The 12,174-nt window shown below is 38.4% G+C and overlaps 1 protein-coding gene across 1 annotated transcript in view; it reads left to right on the plus strand.

The window, feature by feature from the left end:
• Positions 1-12,174, plus strand: part of LOC106167001 (A disintegrin and metalloproteinase with thrombospondin motifs 9) — a 101,228-nt gene continuing 89,054 nt past the window's right edge. The window contains exon 1 of the mRNA XM_013545662.2: positions 1-806. Coding sequence (XP_013401116.2) covers positions 414-806 — 393 coding nt within the window. The 5' untranslated portion in view covers positions 1-413. The remainder of the gene's footprint in view (positions 807-12,174) is intronic.

The raw sequence follows: 12,174 nt of genomic DNA on the forward strand, positions 1-12,174 counted from the left end.
AGATCATCCGAGCCACTCACAGTTGAGCATGGAACTCAGCTGAGAGCCGGTAGGGTAATGTACAGGAGGATTCAGTGTACAGACTGACCCGCCGCTGGCCGGAGACGAAGAAGGGACCATCATTTACGTCTACCTCATGTGATGATGCACAGGCTGCAGGACGTTGTATATGTACATGGGGAAAAAGTTGACGACGACGGATCTCGGCCCATTGGAAGAGCTGCCAAGCAACTTTCACGCCGCCGACGTGAAACGGGCCTTGCATTTGTGCTTTGATTGATGCGACATTGTAACCCCGGATGGTAATAATTCTTGTGGATTACGTTCGAGTATTACGCTTGAGTAGGGCTATAAAATCACGACTGTTATAGATCGAGGATATTAAGTCCAGAACTGCAGATAAAAAACTAGTTATGTATCTATCACGTGTAGTCTTCGCTTTAGTTCTTCTTTGGAGCGCTGCCATCGCCGCCGACTGGGATTTTATCAAAAACTACGAAATCGTTACTCCAATACGTCTATCAGCTGATGGGACACCTAACAACGAACGTAAACATTTCAGAAAAAGAAGTGTACAGGCGTGGAGTGAGTCTACGGCGTACAGATTCAGTGCTTACGGTCAGGATTTCCATCTAAATCTCAGCTCTCACACGGACTTCATAGCGCCCCATTTCCAAGTAATGCATTTCAACGAGAGCGAGTCGTGGCTGGAAGAGGTCGAGGACGGGGGTCTGGGGTGTTTTTACCGCGGCCAAGTCAACGGGAAAGACAGCTCGAGAGTCGCCCTCAGTCTCTGCGAAGGCATGGTATGTAGACTTAATAACCCTCATTGTGTTGAAAGTTTGATCAAACACCCTGGTCACCTTAGTAGAGCAGCTTGTATAAGTTACGTAGCACATCAAACGGGGCCTGTCGGCTTGCAGGTTTCAAGTGATTGATATAAGTTTTTGATTTTATTGTAGAAATAAGGTTATGACTATGATAATTTTTCCCACAGCATTTGCACTGTTCGATGCATTTGGATATCGAAAGTACGGCCAGACATAGCGAAGGCCATTTACGTGTAAGATTTGCGATTATGATAATGATTGGACTAGTCTGTGTTTAGACGGCAAATAGCAACTAGCCCGTTCCCTGAAGCTAAAGTAGCAGTAATAGCAATCAGTTCAAATTGATGTAAAAGAGTACTGATATTCATGCTTGATAAAGCAAGCACTCTACCTTTGGCCTATCCAGGTGCATTACCGGGGCAGCTTATACTGATGCAACTACTGCAAGTACCTGTGCTTTCAGGAGTCCATAGAGCAAAACTTTGTCTTTGTAAGCATTTAAAAGTCCCCACTTCGCTGTTTTGAAATAGAGACATAAACTTCACAGCTAGCATTCAGCCTTTAGGACTAAGATTTAAAAATTGACTAATTAAAACCCTTTATCCCTGTTATGTTTTGCAAAGAAATAAAAAGTATACAAAAAGAACCAAGGCAGGCTGCTGAAAAAAGCAGGCTAGATATAACTCCGCATTCCCATTATGATTATTGGCGTGCAGTGTGAACAACCCCTTATGGCACTTTCATGGCAATATTGTTCTAAAATGGGGATGGCAGCTTATTATCTAGCCATGAGACAAGCATCTTGTAATCAATGAAACCTCTATCTCAATTTCAAAACCCAGATCCCACCAGACTGTTTTGACTTAAGAGGTGGTCTCAGTAGCTAGCCCTCAAACCATATTTTCATAGGACCCAGCTGTCTTGTTTCTATTTGTATTTACACCTTAAAGCATGTAATGTACCTTTAATTACTCTCAGTTGGAGTGGCCTCAGATTGGGCAGGGGTAGAACGGACCAAGATTTGTGTGCTGATAGGCTTTAGAGCTCTAAGGTGAAAAATCATATTTCTTGTTAGCTTGACATCATAACGGTTCTGACTGTTAAGTTGTATTATTTCATTAGTTTGCATTGTGCCTAATTATGGCTAGGCTTCATAACTGCCGTCAGCTGTCTGTGTTTATCCTCCTCGAAGTGAATGTGTCTTTTCCTTGCTTTTCTAACCTGTTACCTTTTCGTAATACTAGCAAATCAGTATAGAGCCCTATTATTTCTGGGGGGCTGAAGAATGATTCTCTGTTTCTTAAAATAAGGAGGGGCCTGTTTTTGCCCAGAAAAAGCGTAGAACAAGAGGTAATGAACTGTGGGCCATTGTACCCAGTGTGCTTCCAGACTGGCTCTTGTTCTACAGAGCCAGGCAGTCAATTGAAGTTATACTTTACCTAAGAGCAGTGTTGTAAGGACTTCCTGCCCTGTTAAGTCAATATTACCATCGGGAGAACTTTCATTCATCTTCTAGTGAGGGTTGTATTACATGGGTGAACACCTCACCCATCTACACAGTTTACTACAATTATGGATGTTTATTCTTTGAAGGTAGCCCTCTGTTTGGGAGATTTCACTGTATTGCTGCAAAAACAACAAATTGGAACTGTGCTTTAATGGCGGGACAATGGCGCTTTATAACATTGCAACAAACCTCCGACACTCGGCTCTCCAATTGTTTTCTTTTACTTGCTTTGTTGATGTGAGAATTGCGCCCTAAGTAATGGGCTGTTGGTGAACAACTGATGTAATCGCACTGTTTTTGTTTACGGACTGGGGTATTGTTCTTCGCCTCTGTGCAATGTGTGAAATCCTGCTTAACTCAATGTGCCACCCACGTGTAACAACGTGGCCGACCAGGCCGTGGCTCTCAGTCAGTTTTGGCATACTCCTCTGACATCTGCTTTTTCGGCAGGCAGCAGTTCAAATGGGGGTGCCTGGTAATGGAGTAGTAGCACATGCTGTCTGTGGAGTTTTTTTTTCTTTTACCTGGCTTGTGGAATAATATACTCCATTACCAAGTCTATGGATATATCTTCTAAAACTTTTACTTCTTTAACCTTCACGTTTTATGTGCTAATGTTGTTTTGATTTGTTCAACATCTTAAAATATGTATGAATTTGGAACTGTTTTCAGCACCTTGTTGTAGCCCTTTTTGCAGTTGTCAGTTCCTGGGACTGGAATGGCAGGTGCTTTTCTGCACTTATACTATCATTTTTATAACTGTAGAAACAGAACCGGGTATATGCATTTTATGAATTAATGTGCTGGCACCCTCAAATGTATTGTGATAATATTATGTCTGCTATTGTCTACATTGTTTCTAGCATTTAAGACACAATGCTACTTCTCTTGTGTACACACCCTTTAAGCTGTAGCATGCTTTTAAAGAAACTTGGTCAAAGGCTTTTGGTACCAGTTGACCTTTTCTTGGTCCCATTAAGTGTGTACATGTACCTTTAGTGTTACCTTTAAGTCTTACAGTAATTACTCAATAAGTTTGTACAGCATGAATTAATGATTTACCCCAAAAATGTTTTGTCATACTATTATAACACTTAAATGTTACTTTAAAAGTTATTGAAAGTTTGTTGGTTTAATGACAAAAAAATTACTGTGGTGAATTTCTGAATATGAGACGCATGAAAACGTAAAATATCAGAAAAAAGGGGGTTTGAAAATATACCTAGTTACCGTGCCTTTATATGACCTGGGGTGGGGATGAGGAAAGCATTGTTTCTCTGTTGGTTGGGATAAAATACAGTAGTCGCAAAATTATTTCACAGGTACTAGAGAGTTCAGAAATAACTTACTTAGAGCATCAAGCTCTCTGAAGACCAGCTGTGCATATGACTTGGTGTTTGTAAACATTTTTGCACAGAGCAGTATGTTTCAAGTGCTCAGCCTACTCGGACTCCTACTTGAATATATAATATGTGAAGTTGTATAGTAAAAAGAGGAAGCGATGACTGTAGATTTGGTGTGTGTGTGTGTGTGTGTGTGTGTGTGTGTGTGTTTCTGAATGTGTGTGTGCACGCAGTATATAATATGTGCATGACATTTTTGGATACCCTGTTTGGATGTTATATTAAAAGAAGACATTTAGGTTTAAGTCTTTGATGTGTCTGTCAATAAGTGGGGCAAAGATCGGCTTCGTGACCTGACATACATATTTTAAACCTCATTGATGTCATAGTCAGCGGAGGTGCATGACATAGAATGTGTTGTATTTTTTCTCTGTCATTTCATTTTATTCTGTCTGCTGTCTGAAATAGAATAACTTCTTATCTAGCCATATCTTTAATTAATATGTCAAGTGCTTTTGATACTGTTATTTTATTCAACTTTTCGAGACAGGATTTGGTAGACAACAGACATGTTGGTTATATAATATCTCTTTATCCAAACTAAATTGTTTTTTAAAGGCAGCTGGGATTGTACCCTAGTACATGTACTTGAAAATTAGATCTGAGGCTTCTGGATTTTATTTCACCTTTAAAAAAGTGAAATTTTAAAGGATTTGGTTTATAAGACCCTTTTGTAAAGTGCTCCCTGAAATGAATGTCTTATGAGGAGAGAGGTATTATTATAATACCTGTCTGGCTCAGTGAATTGGGCTGCTTTAAAAAGAGAAGTGTCATAATGTAGGGTTTGAAAATCAGATATTTCAAACTTGATGCTATATTTGACCACAGGCCGGATGTGAATTATTTGTCACTGGTTGTGACACCTCCCTTCAGACTGTGTCTAACTGATTGCCCATTTTACTCAGGTTACTATCTTTTTTTTAATCTACTTGAAATTCAAGTTTATCTTTCAACTGCCTATAATTGGGTTGGATGTATAAAAGGAAGGTAGTATTTTTTTCCACTTGGTAATCTGCTATCTTGAAAAGTTTGACCCAGCACAAGATCTGTCTCTTTTGTGCTTTATACAGACTACTAATTTAGTTTGTCTCTAAAAGATAGTGAATAAAGTGCTTTCTTGTGAAATAATTGATTCCTGTCACTTCTGAGTCTGAGTTTTTTTTAAATATTTTAACACCAGGAAATAGAAAACTATAAGATATAATACCAATCTTCACCTTATTACTCGAATTATTATATATCTGAAAAAAAAAAAATTATGAAAAAGATTTACATGGTATTAGCTGAACTTATGGAAATAGTAATATACATGATATTTTTTCGATTTAAATCAGAAATACTGATCTTTTCTTCCCCCTTTTCCAATGTCATTTTTGATATATTATATACCCAAAGTGTCAAGGCTTATATGTGAAAGCCATTGTTTGTGGAAATTCCCCCTGCCCCCCCCCCACATCACACACACGCGCGTGCACATACACACACACATACACACACACATGTATGCGTCAACTGCAATTCTTATCCAGTTCTGATGTTTCATTCTTTTCCAATAGTTCACACAGATGGTGTAATTATAGCAATGTAATCCATGAGCCAGAACTAATTAAAGTGGTACTACCACCTAATGCTTATGATTATGTGTTATTATTTGAGTTCAAACGTAACAAAAACTGATCAGCACTGTTGCATAAGATGTGAATTTAATTTGTTTGGATGGGTGGCGTGATAGGACGGATTTGTACGTGTGAATTTCAGTTGACACACAATGGGGACGGGGGGGGGGGGGAGATGTCAGGTATGTGTTCACACTGCACTCAGATAGATTGATCTGAATGGCAAAGTTTGTGGTGTAAAACAGTCTGCTCAGATAGCACACACTGGCTCAAACTGACACAACTTGACTAGAAATGCGCCTATTACAGGTAAACCAATACAACTTTAGTAGAAATGCACCTTAAGCAGACACGCAAACCAGGGTTACTAAGAACACATCCATCAACATACACGCCTATACAGGCTTGGTGAACCATTAGGGTTCTTACAATTGATTTTGGCCCTTTATTCTTGAACCTCTCATTTTCAGATTAAATTTTACCGCTTGACCCCTGTGACCACTGGTCATCACTGGTCAGATGAATGGGCTCAGAGAGTGTTTATTAATGGGTGTGTATAATGTATGAATGGGTATTGTGTGAAAGGTGTAGTATGGGAAAGGGTGATCCTGTTATATTCCTTTGTGTTATAAAAACACTAATGGTATGAGAGACACTGAACATAATTGATAAAGGCTTGAAAACTGGTGAGTTTGATTTTTGTCCTGATCCTTGGGTTCTAAATGCATCACATACAGTGGCAGGAATGCCACAAGATTGGATGTGTGCTATTGCTGGGCTGACAACTTTTTCATTACAAAAGTTGACAAATGTTGTCATTTACAGCAATTGCTTCCAAACTGGTTTTAATATTGCCCAGGTTAATGCCCTTAAGAGATAAAATGCTGTAGCATTGTGGGTTTAACCCCTTTGAGGTCCTGTGTGATAAGCTTACAAGACAGGGCCGCATTCCTCCCCGTGAAGAACGTTGCTGTTTGATCAAACTTGGGGTCTTCAGACGGGAACATGTCTGGAGCAAAACATGGACGCATTATCCTCTTCACAAGCTGAGACTTGGACATGCCACAAATAAACATGTTTAGTGTAGACAAGAAGACAAGGGGTACTGGGAGAGTTTTTTTGTACAGTACTGAATAATGTTAATAGCAAAAGAAGCAGACTTCAATGGAAATATAAGATTTTATATGTGAAATGTTGAATATTGGGTGAGGGGTGGTGGTGGTGGTGGTGGTGGTGGTGGTGGGGGTAAGATCCAGGTGGGGTTTGAGTGTGGTTTTCATGACTGAGGAACAGCCACCTCAAAACCATATATACTTCTCTCTCTCTCTCTCTCTTTCTCTTCTTCTCTCTCTCTCTCTCTCTCTCTCTCTCTCTCTCTCTCTCTCTCTCCTGCCCAATATCTGTGTTTGGTCTCATACTTCATATGTCTGAGATGGGTTTTAGAAAACTTGGGTCTATAACTGTATATGCTTAAAGAATATAATGTGCAGTTAGATAGGAATATTGTCGTTTACTCCACCTTCTGTCAGTTTTTATTTATGTATGATTTATTGTTTCACTTCCTATTATAAACCCTCTTTAAAGATGATATATTTCATACCTTAATTTCTTTATGCAGTGGCTGTTATACTATGCGGTCTGAATGTATTAAAATTTTGACTTATTGAAGTACTTAACATCTAATTCTCATTAAACTGTGTGGACATCACAGTAAATGCAATGAACTTTCTACACATGTCAATGTTATTTTCAAGACTTCTTAGTTCACGGCTTTGGTTTTGCTTGTGAACTATCCTTCACAGCTTCATTTTGTATTTTTTAATTTACCACACTTCCGAACATGGTACATTTGTTACTTTGCTTGGCATATTGTCTGTTATTAATAATACAACGATACAGCACCTCTTATGTTAATAATAATAATTCTGATATACTAGTAAGTTATTTTGGTAAAATATTTCTTAGACATGTGGGCACAATTTAAACTGAGAACAAAATGCAGTTGCTAGAGTTGCTGGAATGCTCAGTAAGTCACATTTTCAAAGTCAATTATTTGGTCATATATTTCATGAACAGGACATATTCCAAACACACACACAAAAAAGAGACTGCTGTAGACGATCCCTCACTGTGCTTGACTTCTGGGCAACTTCACTTTTCATTATTTTTTGCAACATTTTACCTTTAACTCAAACCAGTAGTTTACATCTTGAAATGTCACTTTTCATTATTATTGTATGGAGGGATCAAGGCCATTTAGAAAAGGGTGGAAACTTCCAGGGATGAGGGGAGGGGGGTTTACATAGTTTACTTTATTAACACTCAGAAAAAGGGGTGTCTCTTTCCCCCAGATCATTTCGCCGGTGGAAACTGGCACTTTTTCCTGTGAAATACAGTTTAGTCTCGCACTTAAAGTGTTTGGCACTTCACCACTTCACTTATCATTATTTTTTTTTTGCCATATTTTCGTGCCCTGCATTTTACCTGGGAACAACTTGCCTGCAGGCTGACATAATGCCTTACTTCTGGGCAACTTCACTTCTTATTACTTTTGCTGTACTTTCTCGTGATGAACAGTGGTTTTTACCTGCAAAGTACAGTCTCCTTCTGGTCCTTACTTGTTAACCAGAGTTTTGATAATAGGATTTAATAAACTTCTCCATCCAACCAATACGCAGAAATACAGACAGACAAAAAAGACAGCTAGAAATGAGAAAGTTTTGCTTTTGTTGGATTTTATATCACATCTCTCTGTACTGAATGTATATAACCCTATTGCTCTGCCTTTCATTGGATCAGGAGTACCACATACAACGAAAACAAGAACTTGCAACCAGAAATCAAAAGCCTCAAATTCTATTCAGCCTTATTTCATAAAATTGAGTACTGCACTTGCATCCATTCCTTGTCACACTGGGATCACTTAATTACATTCAATAACTTTAAGCTTCTTCCTTCACAAAATGTACTGGGACAGACAGTAGCAAAACTCCGGAAGAGTTGGAGAAAATTTGATACGCCATTCACGTAAGAGGTGCCTGAGAATCTTATCTTGATGTCCTCTCACATCTTTCTACTTCACTTGGGCTGCTTTCACAGAGTAATTTAAGACCGAAATTAGGTCTAAAAATTTAGACAAAATTTTAGCCTACTTTATGTCCACTCAAGGTAAATTAGGAGTTGCCTCATAAATGATTAGGCTTATATTTCACCTTTTTTATGACAAGAGAGACATGGACTGTTATCATTTTAGACTTACGGGGTCCAGGGGTGGGGGTGAGGGGGGGGGAATCCCTATCAGCATAAAGTAAATTACATAATTATCAAACAAAGCAAAAAATGTATATAAATAGGTGCTCTGATAGTTGGCCAACAACAGATTTATCATATCATGCAATAGACTAGATTTTAGGTTTAAAAGTTAGGACCAACTTTCGGTCTGAAGGTGATTTGTGAAACCTTTCCCTGGTCTTGGACAGATAGTTAGCTGTATGGGTGACAGGTGTTGACTTTGATGACTAGAAGCATGTGAAAATGCTGGCACAGAAAGTCAAATAATGAAATTTAAATCTGTGGATTAAATAATTCTGAAATAGTATGGTGATGGTATTTGAAATACCAGATCAATGACTAGTTGACATTCATGATCAGATCATCCAGCTGTTGACCTGGAAGTTGGCAAAGAAAATTGTGAAATCTGTGGATTAGATAATAGTGAAATAGGATCTTGTGATTTTGGTGAATGATACTTCATAGATCTGACATCAGAAGATGCCTCATCATTCTATAAAAACTCACCCGAAAAATCTTCAATGAAAGCCAGGTGATACACGTGTGAAAACAGTTTGAAGAACCAGGTCATGGATGTTTTTATATTGAAAAATTTGTATACAAAAATTGTAAATAATACAGTTTGCCACTTGTAGGCGATTTTTAAGATTGCCACTGCGCAAGTGAAAAGCTTGCTTAGTATTTGAGAATATGTTTTATATAGACCTGTGCATCTATGAGATTTAAAAAAGTGACCTCTCCTATGTAAAGAAAATGAAGAAAAAAAAATACATGAAACAGATTTGAATTGGGTTTCATGCAAATGAGTTTGAAAAATAGAGAAAACCTAAAATATTGTTTAACAAACCAATGAAGTATTGACGCCCAGCCTTAAGTCAGGGTGCAAGCCACTTAGTCGTAACCTTTCTCCCTCTCAAGTCAGTTAACCTAGGCATGTGACATATCTGTATGGGTAATGTCTGCATTCAGACAACCCAATACAGTCCCTATACTATTAAGTTTACATACCTTTTTACCGAAAAATGTGTTTAAGAATAAAATTGGGATGACTCCAGGGTTAAGGGAGTAACCGCGTCAATCCAAAGGTAATAATTGTCCCATGTTACACAGAATTATAATACCTGTTATTTCTTCAAAGCGCTTTGGGGCATGCCCTATTTTGTAAATGATGCCTTTAACCTTAGGTGTTGTTGTATTATGGTTTGGGGCCTGCTTACATGTCTGAGACAGGGTTTTTAACACAGGTTGACGAAAATAAGTGGACCCCACTCCTCTGCCTTAGGTTATACTGATTCATAGCCAGAATTTCATAGTAATTCACCCGAGGACATTCAGATTCACTATGAACAACAGGGTGTAACCTCTGTTTTAAATACCTTTTTTTATTTTTGGAATTGAAGGTACCCTGGATTTTTAGTCATAGTTTGAGGTTAAAGGGCTGTGCGCCCATTGGCAGTGTTCAACACTTGAGCCTCGGGGCGTTTGCTCTGGGCTATTGCCAGTTAAAAGGGTGGTGACCAGGTAACAGTTACTGTATTCTGGAGACCTGTCCACTGTGATGGATCTGGTGTGAAATCACAATAGGAGACTGGTTTCAGAAAAGAACTCATTACTTAAAGTTGGTCAAGATAATTTAGTCCATTTTGACACTGCAGGATGAGTCTGTAGTGGTCCACTTGGAAGAAATAGCCATTAGTCTAAAAGTTTAGCCATTTTCTTGCTTTTTTGCAAAGTAGGTCCAAGATGTTCATCCAAGTGGACCACAGTTGAGTCAAAGTAGGCTAAACTTTTTAGTCTAATAGTTAAGACCAACTTTCACCATAAGTTCCCTTTTAAAGCAGATCCCAGTGGCGGTGTCTTTTTGATCTACAGAAAACTAGCAGTGATTACTTGTATTGTTGGTCGTTTTTGTTGGGAGTACATAAAAATTGTCCAGCAGTTAGAATAATTGTCCAATTTTGGGTGTCTCATGTTCCCTTTATCCCAGTCTTTTCTCTGTTATGGATCTTCCCTTTACCACCCTTGTCAGGAGAGGTGCTATGTTTTGACTGATATACTGTAACTGTTTTTGTTGTTGCCAGATACAGCTTATATTTTTGTTGCATGATGCTATTGTATATTTCTTCTGAAAAGATTGTATGCTGTATCTTTTAAAAGATTCTCTTAACTTTAAACCAATGATTTGTGCATTTGTATGATTTCTTGTAGAAGACCTTTTCTATAGAAAATTTTGCCTACTGCTTACTGTAATAAGTTGGTGGGTGAATGGAGAGAGAGAGAGGAAGAGAGAGAATCAGCATTTCTGTCACGCTATTAATTCGGTATTCCCGACATTAACTGGAAGCACTTAAACTCCCTGCAGGTGTGCTCTATGAGACCCTGATTGCAATTATGCAACATTACACCTCTGTGGGTGTCTAATGAGGTCACAGTGCTGACAGATGGAACCGTTTTGAGCTGGTTAGGGATCTTATTTAAAGACTCACATAATACCTGGGGGTGTTACGTAAGTCAGGCTAAGAATATCAGGTGATCGAGGTAGAATTTTAAGGTGGTGAATGACAGTGCTGTGCCTTGGTAAGCTGCTGTGGTTCATCACACCTTGATGGGTATGGCTGTGTTCACAGCAGAACTAAATTAGATCGATGTTATATAGGAAAGAGTTTGCATTCATAACAGAAGTAATGTAGATTGGAAAGAGCATGTATTCACAACAAAGTTAACTTATAATAAGGGCTACTTATATCTAAATTAGACCAGATTTGAACACAATCACAGGGTAGATGAAAATAGAGAAATCTTGCTTCAAGCTTAATTATTGGCTTTAAAATAATTTTTGCAACATTACTCAATGTTTGTGCTTCCTAATAATGCAAAATGAACACAAAAAAGACCCACACCACTGGAATATGATTTCTTAAAAACTAGTAAACAACTCAATCATTAATAGCATCTTTTGACAGAGAAAAACTCTGCAGTTAATTTTTGAAACCCATAGGCAAGGGGAGGGGGTCAATAAGGTAATTTGAACAACCTCATTTGGCCACGAAAAATTCTGTTTTAAATCAAAATTTGATCTATGATCTATGCCAGTATGGTGAAATGATCCATTTTTCCCAAAAATCCCCCTCCTCCCCACCCCCCTCCCCAGAATTGCAGCTGCACAGGTCCATTGCAGAAGGCTAAAGACCAGAATGGTTTCAGCAAAACATGTGGTGTACTTAAAACACAACATTCAGTATAGAAAGGGCCTCTCAGTTCAGTGCACTCTTCATTTGTCTGGCATTTAACGAGACATATTTACTTAACTCGTAGAATTTTTGGTTGCATAGCCAGCTTGTATTGTGGCGTAAAGTTTTTAAAGCTGGTTAACCCATTGGTGCATTGTGATTGTAACATGTGAAAGTCAAAAATATCGTAATTGCTTCAGCTGATTTCAATGGGTTGCAAGGCACTCTAGGGTAGAGACAGTGATATCTTGTGTATTTTTGCAGGATAACTGAGTATATTTTGGTTATTGCTTGCAA

The sequence above is a fragment of the Lingula anatina genome, chromosome 6, assembly GCF_051362555.1.
Source record: "Lingula anatina isolate TDL-2025a chromosome 6, LinAna3.0, whole genome shotgun sequence".
NCBI lineage: Eukaryota > Metazoa > Brachiopoda > Lingulata > Lingulida > Lingulidae > Lingula > Lingula anatina.